The following is a 19,913-nucleotide window of genomic DNA, read 5'->3' on the forward strand; positions in this document are numbered from 1 at the left end:
TGATACCTTTGATTATGTTACTTTTTATTGTTTACTCAATTAATTATAATAAGCTTAAATATAGCGTATAATATACAGGTATTAAATATACGACTGTCGTAACATTAACGTTATATTTATTTATATTCATGGATGTGTTTACGTATCTAAGTGGATACGCAATGTGAGTTTAACCGCACAGGCTTACACAATAAGTACGGTACACTAAAATGTTTGTGAAGGATGTCTAATAACTTTTTAAATAATTTAAACAAGACTATGACTTAACTAAGAATACATTAAGTACATTTTTTTGTATAAGTTCAATTGACTAGATATGTATGTTTAAGTAAAATTTTAAATCAATTTCGCTCAGTGTGTTTTTTTTCGCAAGGTACTAATAGTCTTAAATTTTATCGATCTTCATTTGTTTATATCCGTAGTTTCATGTCTCCTAGTCTGTGTACTGGCCACATACACTCGCAGCCGGCTGGTATCACCATGGTCCTTGTCTCCCAACAGTCACTGTATAAAAAGGTTTTGATTAGATCCTGTTTCGCCAATATTTATTGATTTCAAATGTTAAAAGATTTAAATGTAGAATTCATTCAACAATAACTCCAATTTGCATTCAGTAATAGGTTAAGGTCCCTTATATCCATCTTTACAGAGAAGGCTCGAGCCATAATAAGTCTGAAAATTGGTCGATACGGATCAAAACAAAAAGAAATACACACAAATATGTACGTTAGTGTGTAGTTATATGCACTATGTACTCCAAACACTACATGATATGTACTCGTATTGATTTATAGGTATAATATTAATGGGGAGAATCGATCGATTGCCCATAATAGGCTAGTTGACAATGAACGTGACAGTCAATCAAGACGCTCGTTGTTTTGTTTGCTAACCTTTCGATTAACAACACAGCTCACAAGACTCACAACTAACTGAACAGCATCAATTGTTTCGTTTTCTAGTAATTGGCTAGTCATTGTCGTATTGTAGCTTCGATTGTACCAATGTTCGTACGTACTGTATGCAACTAAAGTCAATGAACACTATCGCATTAATAAGTTGATAATGAGACACAAAGTAGCTTAAATATTGATATAGTGTACTTATAATTAATTCCAAATGGAAACTTGCATACAGTCGCAGAAAGCCTGAAAATCTATTTTTTTGCTGTCCCTACATAGTAAAATTATACACAAAATAATGCTAGACTAGACTTGTAGATCTAGGTCAGTATTTATATTCTAAACATTGTAATTGCTTTAATCAATTGTGTAGGTGTATTGTGCAAAATATTTACACACAATTACAGACAAAAACAAATAATATTGAATTACAGACAAAAATCTTTTTAAATAAAATTGTTTCTCAACAAATAATTTGATAAGGTTGTTGCCTAAGAAAATATTAAAAAAACGAACTAAATATTGACTTTGGTCTAATATCATCATCGTCCTAGCCTCTCCCTAATTATGTTGGTACCAGTGATTTACAAGGAGCTTTTGACTTTGATCTAAAATAAAAATATCTGTTTATTTTGTACCTGGTGTATCGTCTCCTTGTCAGATGTATCGTTTTGTTCCATTGTACGCATGCGAACCCAAGACTCGAACAAATCTGAAACATTTGTGAAGCAAGGATGACTTACAAAACCCACTTAATTATGCAGTTATGCCAGATATTGGCAAAATCCTTTGAAATAGCCACTCCGTTAAAGTTACGTGCTATTGGCTAGACAAATATAAATAACGCCAAAATCCATTACCTTGGCTAAGAGTACTAGTCAAGCAGAAAATAATGGAAAATGTCCTTATTTGAAGGTCATTTGCTTATGAATTTATTTGCATAATTTGGCATCATCGGCTGCGTAAATGTGATGGAAAGCAAAGATGCAAGGTATTAACGTATGTTTTTATGAATATTATCACGGTTAATTATATAGATAGTAATAATTTTATAGGGATTACGCATCCTTAGTTAAAGCCCAGATGGTTTAGGTATTCCGCAACTTCAGTGCTTACAAGTACAACTTGTTGTGTGTTTATTTATGTACCTACTAATGAAAACGATGGCCACAACTTGATTGCTTACAGTCCAACTTTCAATACTAGTAAACCTCTTATAATCCCAAAATTCCGTTACATTTGAATCGACCTTTTTGCCCACTTGCCTACTACTGTTCTTGGTCTAATAGACCATGTGCAAGAAGAAATAAGTTTCCAACCCATCTCAAAAAAAACCTTACCTCATTAGTAACTCCAATATCTTCGTTTGAAGTACAACGCACTTCCTCGTAGTAAGCTGGTCTGTATTCGTATTCGTTTGTATTCAGTTTTTTAATTTTCCTCTCAAGATGGCAAATCGGATAATGTTTCTGAAACCAAAAAAGAAAATCATAATTTGGTATAACACTGGTTGGTTAAATGATCACGAGTGGCGTCCCTCAAAGACTCTGAATAATATTTCCTAATTTAATTAAATACCTAATTAGGTCCCCTGTTCTAATACACGACTATATTTGAAACTTATAAGCCTTACTTTATTTTCATAGATATTTTTAGTTTCTGAGATTCTTTTCTTTGATTAATCACTAAGTTTTATTTCGCTTTCATGTAATTTATAAAACTCTCGTGTCTCAGTCGCGGTATTGTAGTGAAATTCCTCCGAAACGGCTTTACCGAATCTCACGAAATGTGTGTATTGGGTTGATCTATATATCTATCCTGTCAAAATCTATTTTTCAGGCCCTATATTATTTTTATTCGTATGTAGGTACCGAGGTAGGTTGTAGGAAGTTTTTTTTTACAACATGAATTCCCTACAACTCTTAAAGCAAAATAACCGGGGCCGGCTGGTATACATGTAAAATTCCGAAGAACTAAGAACTTCTTTCTTAAAAACTCTTTGTTATTACCAATTAGGACTTCACAGATGGACGTCAGTAACAACGAATTATGAAATCGTCCTGGTCTGATTGAAATAACTGCAAGTATGCAATGAGGGGTAATTAATTATGATTCATTTATCTCTTAACTCCCAAGTGACCTTTTGTTGATTTATTTAATTATCAGCTCGGTTTTGAACACTATCTACTTTGCTTTAAATTTGGAGCGAAATATAAAAGTTGCCAACTTTGTTTTCGGTTTAAATTTCCTGTTTGTATTAAAATAAAAATAGTTGTATTTACTTAATTGGGAAACTTGATATTTAACGACTAAATCGTAATTGATTTTAAATTACGACGTTTTGATTTTGTTTACATTTATGTTTGTCGAACTGGAAAAACTTCTTAACTTCATTGCCAAAATGAAACTGAAAACAAATATTGATGTTTCAATGCCAATTGTCAGCATCGCATTAGTATTATTAATGCGAAAGTAATTGAGTGTGTATGTTTGATAGATCTTCACTGTTACATGAACTGTCACTTGTTATAATATATGAAGCGGCTGGAGCAATTTTGATGAAATTTCGTATGGAGGTAGCTAATACCTTGAATTGAGTATTTCCGACTGCTTGAAAGGAGTACAATATGTTTGCAGCGATAGTCGACATCCAGGTGGGCGAAGCCGTAATCAACAGCTATTGTACTTATATCATGTATCAGAAGAGTTGTTTACAATTCTACAGATACAAGACGGTTTGTTTTCAAATCTGTTAAAGTAATCGACGATCTCCTGCCCTGAATCCACTTAACTTGGGGCCGCCCCAGTTTAGTTAAATTTAAATTGAATTATCGTTTCCATTGACGCTTTAGCTTTTTATTTGTCCTTAAGTACTCCTTTCATTCTGCGTTGTAGTTCGTATAGACCAGACGTGGGATTCTCTATGACTTTTGGACGAAGAATAATATGGGAATATATTGTGTATTCTTTTAGCATCCAACTTTGAAATATGCTGTCAAATTTCAAAGTTGGATGCTAAAAGACTGAAACTTACTCTACGCGCGTGATCACTTAGTTTTAGTTCACTTATTTAAAGTGATAATATTGCACAAATAATTATAGGTAGCTTGCTGGGCCTAGTTCCATACAGCTAAACTTTAAGCATTGATCACCAAAATAGTTAGAGTCAGCGTCACTGCGGGTTGGCGATTGTAGATTCCAATATTATTGTTATAGTTTGTCAGAAGTGCCTTAAAATAACAAAGAACGTACTTTTAATCTTTTGATAAAGTCACATTGGTACTTGCCTGCGTTGGGAGCGAACCAGCATCTCGTGCAAATCCATAAATGGAACCGCAAGGCCTTAGGCCGCAAGGATTAATAAGTAATTTAAGTACAAAAACGTAATCAATTTAACTCTCGCGCTAAGAAATTTTATCCACAAACACTCAAGTCACATGCCCAAAGAAATCCGTTGTCTTTATATTACAATGATAGCACACTTAAGTGCGACTTTTATCAAGTGTCTATCAATACTCTTTGAGAGTAAATAAGGATCTTACCTGTGCACCCAACTGCCTTAGCTCCCGTGATCCTTGAAGTGTTTCAGTATACTCGGGTAAAAGCTATTAAAGAAAAACTATATTAAGTTACTGTCCATTTCATCTTATCTCTATAAAAGCAATTGGCATTAGAAGCATGGATACCTACTGAAAAAAAAACGGTTTCGTCGATCTAAAATTTGACGGTGTGATTAATAATGGCAAAGTTTTGACATCTACGTCAAAACAAGGAACTATCTTTATTGTAAATGTATTACATAATCAGTCATTTTTAGGTACCTCCGTCGAATCCTCACAATCAGCTTTAGAAGAAACTTGTTGCTTGATCATTTCGTGTTGTCTATTCTTCTCGATTCTGTCAAGAGCGGAGTTCAATACTTTATCGGGGTTGGGAATCCTTAACACATGTTCTATGAATTCTCGAGCTATGTCTTCATTCGATAGAGGCGAAGAGGCCAGGCAGATAGTCACGCATAGCGCCTGAAACAAAAAAGTACAATTTGACTATTGATTAAATATTGCTAAAAAAAATCAAGTGACTTAATTTAATCTCGACTTAATTTAAATCTATAAAAAGACGAAAGTTTTTTTTTAATAAGGAATTTATTTATGTTTATTGTCTTAGTAGTTATAGTTGTTGGTTTTATCTGTTCTAGTTATTCTTAAAAAAATATTTTCAAACTTTTTTAATCAACGGCCAGTTTTCACGACATTGATCTATACATAGTATAGGGAATAAAGTACTGTTTTTTTAATCGCCCCATCCATAGTATGGTACCTACCCAAGGTTTAATAGCAAACGAGTAAAGCATAATAATAAGATCAAGTTCGAGGCCATTAGGTCAAGAAAATAGTCCAGAGTAATATCCACTTAAATCGAATTAACTTCCAGTGCGCAATGATTTTATTTACTGCCTGATAATTTGCGATATACCGACTATGGATGCATTTATACATTTTGTGTATTCGTTTTATTGCCCACTGTGGCTTACTGAACTTAATAATAATTTCGGTATTGTAATTGTTCGTTCACTTAAATTCAGTAAAGTCAAGCTAAATGAAAACCTTGTTTTCAAATTCAAATTTATGACAGTGCAAAAATTTTAATAAAGGATAGGTAAAATTTAAATTAGAAAAAAGAGTAATCTGTTTAATTATACCAGTAGTGAAAACGTAAAAACACTAAAAACAAAACGTACACGTGCAAAACATTGTACAGGTCACAAGGAGTTAATAAAAAATTGACAGTATCAATTATTTTTCATAATCATATAGGTACTTAAATTAAATTTGGTGAAGTAATTAACTAAAGGTGCTAAAGGTAAACAATCTCAATGTGAAATTTACACAAAAATAACTGGAAATTTGAATAAGGAATGCTTATTATTGTTTACAACAGTTTTTGAACTGGGTTTTTAAACAAAAACATATTAAAAGGACACGATATCATTGTTAATTATCAGACAAAGTTATTTATAAGATGAATTAAGATATTGAGTACCTATAGCCAGTAACATAAAAAAATAACATCGAAATAAACTATAAGAACTTACTTATACAAAAACAGAAACTTTATTAAACATCTGCAGTGATTCCTTAGTTCTTTTAACAGAGAAAAAATATAGCAACGAATATTAAAAATAAAGTAGTATTAAATGTAAATAGACTTCCATGCGTAGGACACCGTGGCACCGCGCGATTCCCACTCGGATTTTTCAGTTAACTTTTATCTTTTTGTAATCCCAGCAAAGCTGTAGTTGTATACTTCCAGTTTAACGTGGCTGCGCACTTTGGGACAACACGTTATAATTAAAACAAGTCCTCCAATTATATGTTCTCTAAGTCAGTATAGTATAAATTTTAGGATCGCAAAAGTACAAAGATTACGAAGACTTGGCTGTTTGTCTGTCATAGACAGATGAAGTTAATAAACAATAAAATATAGAGCTTACGTACTTTGCTTCAAAAATCAACCAAACCACAAAAATCGGTAACATATTAAGACAAAATTTCCATTATTACGATAGAATTAGCTAACGGTACAGAGTATTGTATGTGAATTTATTAGGATAGGTAGGGCTTTAGATGAAGTGACGTGTGTTCTGTGTCAGCATCGACGCGTCACGTTGTGCGAGATGCTCAGTTGATTAGTCGCGAGTGGCTTGCGCTCTGATTGGCAGTCATTCGTAGAGAGATTCTGCTTCGGCCACTGCAGGATCCCAGGGGTTGACAACATTTTGTCGGGACTCATTTTTACTATTAGCTTCTCCCATTTTAGATATGTGTGAACTTCCTCAAGTATTTTTAGACTTCTCAGACAAAACGGTGAAGAAAACGACATGAAGTCACCTGGACTTCAAATATTGATATCTGAAATCGCCAACCCGCAGTCAGTTAGACTGGTGAAGCTGCTCAAACCTATGTAGGCTGGTATTTATGACACATGTGGATGAAAGACCAACAATGTGTAGGTAGGTATATCGACAGTATTTAGTGTCAGAACTGACTTGGTTCTGGGAATTCAAGAAATTATCCTGATACAGCACAGTTGACTTGGTTAAATAAAAATATTCTTTTACACTTAAAGTTCAGTATTTAGCTGGTAGTGGCTGTACAAGAAGAGAAACTTACCAATTCATAGTAAGTAAGACATTCATGATCATTGCCCAAATGTAAGAAGTCTCAACTTTTCTGATAACTTTTAACCTGTTCCATTCTATTCAAGAGAAAGAAGAAAGGTAACCCAAAAATGTAGAAGAATAAAAATGTTTTTTATAGACGTCTCTGTGATTGTCGAACCCTGCGGTCACAACTTTGGCCTGTGGGTTGCTCACTGTACGTTTTGCTCGCATTACGGCCAATTCGTTCGACGATGGCCCCTACATCAGTTTTGCCGTATTTTGCTATTCGTCTAGTGAATATTAGCTGACATGTTTTCTATGTTTCGTGGACTTTATGAATGGTGAACGTATTATTCCTGCAAGTTTCACACGAGACACGTATGTCGGCAGATATTGTAACTTTCAGAACAGTGCCGCGTAAAAGGTAAATCATTGTTTATTTACTTATTTAAATCAATAACTTGAAGTGGCGAAGACCTTGTTTGTATCATAATATTAACTGTGTTTTATTTATTCAGATGTTTTATTGAAAGTACACATTAATGCGAATTGCATGTATTGCTTTTTAATTTATTATTGTACAAGTTTACTTTTAATTATTAGTCAGGGTAGATTAAGTACAACATTTTTGAAATAAATACTAAATAATAGCGGTTTTATAGCTATAGGTGTATAAATGAATTTTACTGTATAAGATTATAACAATGATACTATGATCGAGTAAATACTGCCTTGCATAATTAGGTACTTTGATCCTGAATAGCGAAACAACTGTTGCTATGGTAATTCTGATACAGAAAAAATATTTTTGCTTTGTCGTGATTGTGAGAAAATTTACTGTTTAACAAAATGTACCGATGCTAAACAACAGTGAACTACAGAGTATTATAGATACTAGTGTTAATATTGCTATACCTTGAAACATATACAGGTGATAGTTAACTTGCTACGTTTATAATTATCGTGGGCAGAATGTACACCTACCTAAAAAAAACAACGTAATAAATAAATTTATCTGAATCCAAATATTTAAACTTGACCTACAACCACCAATAGTTTAGGTACCCCTAATGACTTTAAAGTATTTAAGAACACACCTTATATTTAACGACGCTATTGTTTGCCCTAACTGTGCGAATCTGAGTTCGTTGGTTTGATTAATGCACATTGTACATGTGAGCTGTGACGCGATCAATCGACATACAAGCTATGGGACGGATTCTATTCTGCAATCAATTGGATTTGTACCACTGTATGTGAGGTGAGTAGGTACCTACGTAGCTGTTTGATTCACGACGAAATAATCATGGTATGGTCTTCTTATGGATTCGTACCATTGTTGTTGAGGTAGAAGATATTTACATAAATAGCTACCTACTTGACTCGATCATTGCAAGGTCTTTATAATCGATTAAAATAATTTTTTATGTTTTTTTAACCCTCGACACAAAAATAAGGGTGATATAAGTTTGAAGTGTTTGTCTGTGGCATCATAGCTCTCGAACACATGGATAGATTTTGATGTAGTTTGTTTTGTACTAAAGGATGTGTGAGTGTTCTTAGACAAGAAAAAAAATGGACGAGCCTTTTAAAAGTTGCGGGGGTTGAGAGTTTTTAGGATCGCAAGATTAATTTTTAGTATTACTGTTTGTATTTATTTCATTTTTTGTTTTTGTTTTTGTGGGTAGATGTTTATTTACTGTAAGATTATTTTAAACTTACCCACATTTAAAGCTCTCTAGAGTTTTATTTCACTAAACGTTTAATACTGAACTGTTTGTATCTTTGTGGAGTTCATTGCATTTTGGTGTAGGTTGAGTTTTTTTATCTCTGTGAATCTCTCATAACCAGCAAAGCCAATGGAAGTTAATTGTAGCAGATTTTATACTGTTTTGGAAACAGCCCAAAGCGATATCAGGTTTGTGTTAAATCTTCTTGAAGTAATTATCAAAAAGTATTTTTGTATTTTAATACCTATAGGTTATTTTTTCGTTTTTCTTGGTAAGTAAAGATTTATCAATCTTTGCCGTTCCACATCTATAAACTTAGGTATATTTCAATAACTTTTGTCCAATAAATTATAGTAAATTACGGTTCCATGTTATTTGGTTGTTTCTATCAAGTCCAGCGTGTACTGCCGAGTTCTTTATTAATAAGTTCTTTATTTATTTTGTACAAATCGCTTGTTGTACATTATACGCAATGGGTCCTATCGCGTCCCATTCTGTTTCAATGAGGATGGACCTTACATCCTGCAAACAACGACATAATACCAATGGCACCTACGCCTCTCTGTAAAGTCTAAATTTAGCATTTGTAGTAATCTTTCAACAACAAACGTAAGAACGTCTTAAAATAAGTCGCGTAGTGTCTCATTATACATCCCACTCACATATCTATCTAAAATTCTGTTCGGATACCCGTCTGTTCGTCCAAATTCGTCAAGTAGTAATTTTTAAATAGTATTTCTTTAAATTTTACATTTTTTTTTTATTCTTGGATTGAATATCTACTGGTGAATCAACCTATATCGGACTAACTCACTCGAGAGCACGGCCGAGAATATGTTGGCCTATTACAGAATAGCCTAGACAAATGAACAGCCACTTGTTAAGGCTGGAGAACTGACGCAGTCTTTTGACGTGATGAGACAAGACGTCAAACAAGTCGAAGGCAACTTCTGGGGGCCAACCGTTTAAGTATTGTGGGTTCGGAAGAGAGATGATGTTCGATGACGTTCTATAATTATATCACTTTATCCTCTGCTTAGCTTAGTAGAAGCAGACGTTTGCTTCTGGATCGTGTGACTGAATGCACATGTTTTGCACTATATTAGACATAGAGTATGTATTGTATGAATAACAAATTGCATATTATTAATGTTATAAATGAAAATTCCTTCCAATGTTAAGTCGTAATCTCTGACGTTATTACCCTGATAGAAAAGTCTATAAAATACTCTAACGGTTCAGATTTTCCTCGATAAGGTTTTCACGGTAAGTTACGCCTATTGCGTAGATGTATTTTAAATGTTTCATAGATTATATTCTTAAACAACGTCTACATTGTAAAATTGATTTTATAATAGAATTGGTTTATATATCGTTCAGTGACTGACGGTATTCATTCGCGAATAGACTTTATCGAAATAATATTATTTGATAATGCTGTGATTTGGAAAATACTTAGTGGTTTACTAATTGTTTTGATAATGGTCTCATTTTTGGTGAAGTGGTAAATTATCAATTTGATTTTGTACAAATAATTGAAATTATTTCTGAACGAATCAGTGTAAATAATATATTTCTTAAAAAGTTTCCCTGTGATAGGTATTGAATTGTTATTGTTTTTTTTTCTTTATATAATAAAGGTGTATTTGTCTGTCTTCAGCTCGCGTTTGGCGGAGATGCGGAAACATCATGGCACCATCAGAATGGAGCCGGTGCCGGAGACTGGAGGCATGTTCAAAATCACACAAATACGATCCGGGTAAATACATATGTATTTATAATTTTATGTAATGCTGAACAATTAACTCCTGCTCTTGTAGTCTGAGCAATTAAAGGAAGATCGAAGACTAAGCAATATTGTGTTTAATAGGTAACATTTGTTATCGTTGAGGCTGTAACATGCAACAAGCCCTATGCAGTTATAAAGTATTTTTATGAAATTATAACGCTTTGGTGTGAATACTTTAACACTGTTTTAAAAAGGTACTAAAAAGGTTTAGAGTCAGTTTGAATAGCCAACAAGCAGAGCTATTCGCAATTGACGCGCTGCGGTCAAAAGCTAATAAAATTAGTTTAATCTGGAGACCTTTACTTGGACTGTCAGTCCTAATAATGTGAGCTCAATTTGTTTTGTGTCGCCCTCTCGAAGCCAAGACCTTGGCAGCAAGGATAGCGTCTACGTGCCATCACATATTTTATTTGCAAGCTGACAGTCGCGCCACTTATTGCTATTCATAGTCTACTTTTAAGATGGATAGCTTTACAGGAAATAATACGTTAGTCTATCTTTAGCCTTGATTTTAATTTAACATTTTCCGATGTTCCTGTTCTCAGTTAGTGTCTTTTGATTCGTATTCTACAATTTCGTGAAATAATTAAATTTTAAAAAATATCAAAATAAATTCTAATATTCCGTTATGTCTATTAATGATAGGAGTATTTTGTTGTCTATTAATTAAAAACTCAGGGGTAGAAACAACGAGGAGTTGGATAAAATACTCAATTGTCATTTTTGGTTTCTCGGTAATAAAAATTGTAGACCACACATTAACAAAATTACAACTTTTTTAAGGGGTTTAAATGTCCAGCAATTTGCAAGCTTTGTTGTGATATAAAGTTTTGCGTACTTTGATATTTTTTTTATAGTAACTATCGTGAGAATGATTCATTATTAAATGATGTCCAATGTTCCAACCGGAGTCCTTAATCATGAGCTGTTGGTTGGGACACCGGTTGTTTCCGAAACTAGTCGGGCTACCCCGATAAATACGCGTGAGTAGACCATCATTTAATAGTGCTTTGATACGCTAACACTGAAATAATATTAGTTTACCTTAATAATGAACTGCTTCACTGTCATCTTGGGATGCGCACTTTCCTCCTGGGACTAGAATGTTGCTGATCCACAACTCTATGTTTTGTGAATGATTTCCCTAGTCCGAAGCTCTTTTTATAACACGAATTATCTCAATCGTCACAATTGACCGAAGTGTTTTAATAAAAATGTTGAAGTTAATCTCTACGATGGGAATAGTATGGATAGACTTTTATGATGAATTTAGAGAAGTTGTTTGAATAAATGGTCGCAAAACATAATTTAGATTTTTGTTTAAAATTAATAATCATAATAAATTAATAGTCTTAAGTATAACAAAACCAAGATGATATAGCTTGTTTAAGCTATTTTATGGGTCATCTTTTCTCGCATCGGATTTCTTGCTTATTCAGAGCTGACTGCCAACCTTCGATATTAAACGTAAAAATTCATAGGTCGTTTAAGGATATCATATATTTTTTTAATCGGACATTCGTCTAAAGTAGTTACATTGCAAGCATTATTATAACCTATAAAATTTATTATACTGCATACATAGTCCTTGCTTGCTATAGGTAGTTTTTTTTTTAATTCAATTTTCCAGTCACGTACACGTATACAGAAAGCAAATTCACTGTCCAAAACAACAATTACAAATTCTGTCCATCGCCTTTAAATAATTTTCGCTAAAAATGTAGTCATGTCCATACTAAGGCGGCCAAGCAAAACTTCAATTTTCTATATTAGTTGGTTTTAACACCGGGAGATTACAACGGAGTTATCAGCCGGGAAATTCTCTGATTATATCCGACAATTATACTGAAATGTCGTCCTCTAATTAACACAATCTACGTCATTAGCTAAATCAAAACAGGCAAAGCTTTTCATAGATCAGAACCTTTTATAAAAAGTTGAAAGTGTATTCTTTTCTTAGACATTTAATTTTGGTAATGGACGTTCGTAAATCCTTTAAGAAAAACGTTTGCGGTGATTTGCCAAAAATAATTGTCAACCTAAGTAAAGGATGAGACGGGATTTTGTTTGTTTTTATCAACGCTAGGTAAATAATGTTGTTTAGTAGGTATATTTACCAATTGTGTGTAGGAAATAAGAATGGTGACATTTAAATGCGTGCCCTGAGTTGCTTTTCACATACTTATGCAATTTTACCTGAATCGTCGTCTGTTGTTGAGCTAAAATTTTAGATGCATATATTATTATGATGACTGAAATATTACATAGGCGGTCCTGGTTCTGGAACTGGAATCGGAGTTCCGAAAATAAATGAAACAACGTATGCTAGCTCGGACCCGTTTGCTTCGTATTGACGAATACTTTATTCCCAAATAATAAATATATTAACTCAAAAGCTAGTTTTTTTTTAATTAGGTTGTTAAAATATGTATTTCATCTAGCTGTCCATCCAAATTGCTTCTAAATGCGTATGTGTCTAGCTGTCTTTCAAAATTGTTTCTAAATGTCATCTTACTCAATTCACACATTAATTTCTGAGAAACAAAAAAAAACGGAATCAAGGAATAACAGCCACCTCATACTTAACAAATCTTTTTTAATTAATTATAACAAATAAAATGATTTTATTATAATCCGGACACCTACCACCGTCTCTTTAATTAGTGCCCATTCCTAAACATAATGATAAGCATGTTAACACTAGTGCCATTTTTTATCTAGCCTACCTAGCCCTAGCTAAACCTTCAAGCTAGTTGGTAAATTCTAAATCTTACCCTAGTCATCCATAAAATAAACCTAAATTAAATCTAGGCAAAGATTAAGACTGACTCATACAAACCTAAGATAGTCTCGCACATTGTTTTTTTTTTAAACGTAATCATAAATAGCCAGGTTGCATTCCTATGAAATAATGGGTCATTGTTTTTGTCTTCAAAGCTTCCGCAAGCTCAGTACGAGGAACTACTTAGTTCATAGCGGTATTATCTACCTCGCAAAACCACATCAACAGCAAAAACTTGCAATAACGCTGACATTTGCTTTGTAATTTTTGACAGCGATTGATTTTGTAGCGTTTGATTGCAAGTTAGGTAACAAACACTGTTGCCGTACCGTTGCCGTATTGGTGCAGCAATCAGATATTTCTATTATATTATACTCATCGCGGGTCCGGTTGCAATAGGTATCATAATACATGATTTAATCACATACCAACATATAGGTCAGAATAGTTGGTGTACACGGTACTGGCATGTAAGTGTTATGTAGTCGAAACCAATAAGAATAATTAAAAATACTTATTTACTTATACCTAAATATAGTTCGTTATGACTAGGGAGCCGAGTGGTTGAGGAAGCAATGCCAAACGCTGTGAACGCGACTTGTCGCCGGTTCGATATCCGCGTAGGACAAAAAGTTTGTGTGATTCACGAATGCTTTACTGAGTGGTGTCTGTGTGCATGAGACTTGAATGTTTGTGATACCCCTTGCGACACAAGAATTCAATTCGTAACTTTGGGAATAGTTTAAAGAAACAGTTCTTCGAATATTCAATCATCTCTTTAATGTGTATAATATCTTATTAGTGTGACGTCATTTTCAGGGATATGTCGGGTGACATCGTGTCTCCGGGTGCACAAGGAGTATTCAGGCAGGTATGTTTCTAACTCAACAACAATGTTTTGTTTGATTTCAATAAATTAAAATAAAAACAAGTAGGTAGGTAGTTATTGACATAAGTATATCACGAACCTAGCTAATCCGGAACATTAATTTTAAAAGTAATGATAACACACGGATTGATGAACTCCCCTTTGTGGAAATCGGTTGAAAATAATATCAAAATATGTTTTGCTGTCTGTTGATGAAATTGTCTTTTCCCCTTATTCAGTAGATACCAGTTATTGCCACATGGGCTTTAGTTTACAACGCGCGGTGATTCCATTACCTTCCATTAAAATCAAGATAGGTAGGTACCTAAAAACCGCTGTAAATAAACAGTATTTAAGCCAATTTTCAAGCATAGTCCATAGACCCCATTACCTTTTTTCAGTAAAAAATTGCCTATGTATTTTCTTAGGCCCTAAACTATCTGTGTACCAAATAGATTTAGCGTGAAAGCCAGACAGACTTTTTCATTTTATTCACTTTGTATTGATTGTCTAGTTTATGCCCTTAACCAAAAAACATTTGTGGGTACTAAAATTATTTACAATAAAAAAAGGAAGGGAGGACCGATACTGGGCGTCGGGCACTACATACAAATCTATACTAATATTTTAAGTAGGAAAGATTTGTTTGTTTGACACGAAGAGGCTTCGAAACTAGATACTGGTCCGATTTGAAAAATTTCTTTCACTGTTGAGAAGCTATATTATTCCCGCTTAACATAGGGTAGGTATATTTTATTCCAAAAATATTAGGATTCCGTAAGGAAAATGCGATATTGTAACCTAAAGTGTTTTAACTTATATCTTCTAACCACGCGCACGAAGTCGCGGTCAACTGCTAGTTGTGAAATAAGAAGAAAAAGTGACCAAGACATTTATCGTTTCAATTAGGTATGATCAAAGGTTAACAATAGTGGTATTAAGCATTTTTATAAAACTAGGTATGTAGAACATATTTATTCCATGACACAGTAATATATTTACAAGAAAAAACAATTTAGTTCATATTTGCAATCTAAACAATGTTTTGGTTTACTTTTTGAACAACTGATTCAGCTCCTTAACTCCATAGTCCAAGCGTCATAGTTAGGTACTGTCAGGTTGTTTAACTATGAATCTAGTGGTATAATCGTTGGACTGCCAAGTAAAAGGTCGGAGGTTCAGATATAAGCACCACTCATCCAAAACATTTTCTAATTCATTCGCGTTTTTCAAAAAAAATATCAAATGCTGGAAATGGTGAAGGAAAACGTCATGAGTAAAACCCAGGTGTGTAAAATGTAGTACCTGAGAATGTTTCAGGGATGTGTAAAACTACGTCAAACGCCAACAGGCCGTTTGTATAAAAAACATTATGTCCTCATATCATAAAAATCGGTCGAACTGTTAAATTACACACACAAACGGACACATGTTAGGAAATGTAGCGAGTAGTGATTTACATCAGAAATTTATTAAGTAGGTCCAAAATGAATTGTAAGTACAAACTAAACGTAAATGTTATCGGTACCTACATAATATGACTTGACTTAAAGATAAATTTCGTTACTACGAAGATCAGACCAGTTTTCGTTATTAATAAAATAATATACATTCTTTAATATATTTGACAGCGAAATTAATATCTCATAAAAATTAAAGATACATAATATAGGTACTTAATAATCAATCCTCCGAGCCATGCTTACACTCGTTCTAATCATTTACAATGAAACTCTTAATTATGCCATCTATTATGGTTTAATTGTTAACTTCTGAAACGATTGTTCTGGAAAAAGTTTTCATCGAAAATAATAGATGACGTTAGTGTAGCTTTACAAATAAAGTTAAAAATAAATTTCAAAATGTTTTAATCTACCTAAAATGTGTAAAATATAATCGTACTATATTTAATGATATTGTTCTGAGTTAGCATTATTTACTTTGTGTATAATCAGAAATCGTTCGGAGCATGCGATCGTCAGATAACCGCATTGTCGTCATATGCGCGAGCCGCACGCCTCTCGATCGGAACAGCCGCGGCAGGTATCGGAAATTTATTCACTCGCAAAATGGCGACTACTGCAAACAACTTGTGTCCATGGCCCAATAGTCAGGATGATTATGAATTACGAGATGTTATTGGTAAGTGTTTTATTAAATATTTAATAACTAAAGATTACGATACATTTTACTGTTATTCAAAAGTCTAAATAAATTTACTATAGCCTTATTCAGTGTGTGAACTAAATAAGTCAATCTGTCAAATTCCATATGATCGACATATTTCAGTGATTTCTTTGGAGATTTAATGATTTTGCCTTGTAATTAGTATTATTTACAACAAGGATTATCAGAAACACCGTGAACATTTATAAAGTACTGCTTATATGTTTGGAAAATAAGAATGACAACATTTGCATTAGACATATGAAGGAAATAACTAAAAAATAATGTAAATATAATGTCTCTTGTGCATAAATATAAACTTGAATTATTATGATTTTAGGTGTTGGGGCCACAGCAGTGGTCCATGCGGCTTTCTGTAAGCCGCGTAGTGAGAAATGTGCCATAAAACGTATTAATTTAGAGAAATGGAATACATCCATGGATGAACTACTAAAGGAGATACAGGTAAATAGTGTCAATGCCAACATGTTGATATTTTGTCATACCAGTTATAATGAAATTGTCTTGCCTTCTCTTAGTAAATACTTGTAAAATTTTTAACAAAATTGTCATGGACTTTAGCGTATTAAAACAAGTTGAAGCTGTACAAACAACTTGTAGATAATTTTCATCATTATTCTTATTTAAATGGTGTGTAGTGAGTTCAGTTTATAACATGTATTATTATTATTTATTTCTTTACAGGCTATGTCAAGTTGTAATCATGAAAATGTTGTGACATATTATACAAGTTTCGTAGTGCATGATGAATTATGGTTGGTGCTGAAGCTTCTTGAAGGTAAAGCACCATTACTTTTACTATAGCCTGTAAAAATATTGAATTATTTATCAACCTTTAAAGACTTTGCTTTTGTATATATTTCTTATTTTCCCGGCTTAAATCAAATTATTGTGTATATTTTTGCCGGCAAATTAAAAAATAACTAGTTTTTCTTTATTAGCCTATATTTGACAACCGTTGTTGAGAAATGACATACCAGTCCATAACTTAATAGTCTCACAATTTTAACACTGAATTTTTTTTATAATGTTGTTCTAATTATGCATTATGTTGTAGGTGGCAGTTTGCTAGATGTGATAAAACATAAGATGAAAGTTGCAAACTGCAAGCATGGTGTGTTTGATGAGGCAACTATTGCCACAGTTCTTAAAGAGGTCCTTAGAGGATTAGAATATTTTCATAGTAACGGACAAATTCACAGGTAAATTAATGTGTTCATTATGTTTCTTTAGACCCTTGTATAAGGTAATGCTTTTAGTGTTATAATGTGACCAATTGTGTCCACAGTTATGTCCATATTTGCTACCAGTTTAATTTTAAAGTTGGTGATAGCTCTAAAATATAAATTTCAATAAAAAAAATCCAAAAGAAAATGTCTGCCAATTAAAATATGATAAATACATTCATGTTTGCCATTGAATTTATATTGAAACTACTGTTTTTCAGTTGATGTAATTCTTAGTTATAATTGAATTGAGTTTCGTTGATCATTTTTTAAAGTTGCTGTGCCATATAAGTTCTATAATTGTTTGCCATGACAGTTACAAATTGCTGCTGGTAAAAGTTATACTATGGAAAAGAATAAATATAAATATTTTGATAAATACTACAATGTTGTGTAAAGTCAGTTATTTAGTTTTGTTATCCAACAAGAGTGATTGATTGCTATGTGCTTTTTCACAATATTCTAATCTTAAATAGAGATGGCTAATTTTACCTACGTGTAATATGAGAGATGGATAACACATACCATTAAACCAACAATGTGTTGCAGAAAATATGCTATAATATTGCACTTTAAACAAATGCACATGTTTTTGCGAAAGTATCTACGATTTCACGCCGTAAACAGTCACATGACCTCATTTTTGCGCTAAATATATTTCAATAACAACATAAAAGGCTTTCTTTGCGAATTATGCTTCTGCAACATCGTATTTCTTCTCAAATTATGCGTATTTTGCATTAAAGCTGCTATGCAATTGCTTACGAGAATTTATACTTATGTTATTCCTTTTCTTGGTAAGGCAAGTGTTACATTTCATTTCTGTGAACTCTGAAATACGTGTAATATCGAGTCGCTGAGATCGTGTTACAGTCCGACGTTTAAATAGATCATAGTTTTACTTGCGTTTCTAAACCATGTATGTACTTACTTTGTTTATGTGATTTGAATGTTTATGATACCTGCTTCGCTGGCTTTAGGCATCGCTTGAGCGCAAGTTTTAATGGTAGTGTTATGTATAATCAGCATCATGAGAAATGATGATAATTAAGATTAGTAAACCGAGCTTATTTATATATCGTGGCGCCCAACTACTTCTTAGATCTAACCGATACCTCATCAAATCATTACTACAATGAGTCGTACTGTACTCGACAGTGCGTTTAACAATATGAATACAAAAAAAAATGGAATAGCTATGCGCACACTATTTAATTTTAAACTTTCAAATCTGTTAAGTGATGCACAGGCGATTTTGTTAATTGCGAAATGTTGTACGCCAACGCTCATTGTTATTCTGTCTAGATAACATCATTTTTTGTTGCAATAGTTTGATCACACAAGCATTGTCATTACAGGGATATAAAGGCTGGAAATATATTGTTAGGAGAAGATGGTACCGTACAAATTGCTGATTTTGGCGTGTCCGCGTGGCTGGCCACGGGCAGAGATATATCTAGACAAAAAGTTAGACACACGTTTGTGGGGACTCCTTGTTGGATGGCCCCAGAAGTTATGGAACAAGTGAGATTTGTATGATTCTAATGCTACTAATATCTATTATTTTAGTTTGTTTTGTTTTATTAATCCTTAAGGATGTATGGAAACAACTAAAATAATGATTCAGTCATTTTCTTGAAAGCAATCTTTCTGTATCTGTATTCATATGATTTCTTTAAAATATAATGAATACCCATTTTTTTAAGTCTTCAAATCTAAATGACTGATTCAAGAACAGCTTATAGTATTAATAATTTTTCGTTTCGTTCACACCAGTCTTTACCTACTTTGATAACTTTCAGGACCATGGATACGATTTTAAAGCGGACATTTGGTCTTTTGGTATAACCGCCATAGAAATGGCAACGGGAACGGCGCCCTACCATAAATATCCACCAATGAAGGTGCTCATGTTAACTTTGCAGAATGACCCACCCAATCTGGACACAGGTAAAGCAGCAATATTACTATAGGAGATATACACGAGAAGTTAAAATGCCTATCGCCTACTTGATAATATCAATGGCAGCATGACACTTAAAGGTGACAAGTTACCATACGTCATTCCTGAATATGCCTGTTAGTGTTTAGACTATGTGCTCACATTGAGAGAACTCATTTAAATATTCGCTCCATTTGACTTCAGCGATTTTGCATTTTATTTATAAACAATTTAAGTCAGTTTGAACTGTAGATATGAGATAGCATTATTCTACAATCCTTCAGAAATCATTCAAGAACTATTTTAAATGTCTATATTTGTGTT

The 19,913-nt window shown here is 33.2% G+C and overlaps 2 protein-coding genes across 4 annotated transcripts in view; one reads left to right on the forward strand and one right to left on the reverse strand.

Annotated features, from left to right (window-relative positions):
- On the reverse strand, positions 1–11,852 carry LOC113493925. The gene is made up of 6 exons (XM_026871960.1): positions 11,629–11,852; positions 4,724–4,924; positions 4,445–4,507; positions 2,243–2,371; positions 1,541–1,614; positions 1–504 (listed from the first exon to the last, which is right to left on the reverse strand). The coding sequence occupies exons 1-6, from the start codon at positions 11,653–11,655 to the stop codon at positions 411–413; spliced, it is 588 nt and encodes a 195-aa protein (XP_026727761.1). The 5' UTR covers positions 11,656–11,852; the 3' UTR covers positions 1–410.
- The window catches only part of LOC113493921 (serine/threonine-protein kinase OSR1-like), a 23,136-nt gene continuing 10,485 nt past the window's right edge, over positions 7,263–19,913 (forward strand). The window contains exons 1-9 of one of the 3 annotated variants that reach the window (XM_026871953.1): positions 7,263–7,489; positions 10,456–10,554; positions 14,186–14,237; positions 16,190–16,376; positions 16,741–16,865; positions 17,106–17,199; positions 17,479–17,623; positions 19,006–19,171; positions 19,450–19,597. In XM_026871953.1, coding sequence (XP_026727754.1) covers positions 7,404–7,489; positions 10,456–10,554; positions 14,186–14,237; positions 16,190–16,376; positions 16,741–16,865; positions 17,106–17,199; positions 17,479–17,623; positions 19,006–19,171; positions 19,450–19,597 — 1,102 coding nt within the window. In that variant the 5' untranslated portion in view covers positions 7,263–7,403. Of the gene's footprint in view, positions 7,490–8,210; positions 8,327–8,809; positions 8,984–10,455; positions 10,555–14,185; positions 14,238–16,189; positions 16,377–16,740; positions 16,866–17,105; positions 17,200–17,478; positions 17,624–19,005; positions 19,172–19,449; positions 19,598–19,913 lie in introns of those variants that run through there. The other 2 variants (XM_026871952.1, XM_026871954.1) reach the window with 2 other exon arrangements.

The sequence above is a fragment of the Trichoplusia ni genome, chromosome 5 (assembly GCF_003590095.1).
Source record: "Trichoplusia ni isolate ovarian cell line Hi5 chromosome 5, tn1, whole genome shotgun sequence".
Lineage (NCBI taxonomy): Eukaryota > Metazoa > Arthropoda > Insecta > Lepidoptera > Noctuidae > Trichoplusia > Trichoplusia ni.

Bases quoted from the DNA above. Each gene is read 5' to 3' on its own strand.
- LOC113493925 (XM_026871960.1), bottom strand. From the start codon at position 11,655: ATGACAGTGAAGCAGTTCATTATTAAG. The intron at 4,508-4,723 runs GTACCTAAAAAT...TTTCTTTAATAG, and splicing joins ATTGTGAGGATTCGACGGAG to CTTTTACCCGAGTATACTGA. The intron at 505-1,540 runs GTACAAAATAAA...CTTTTTATACAG, and splicing joins ACAAGGAGACGATACACCAG to TGACTGTTGGGAGACAAGGA.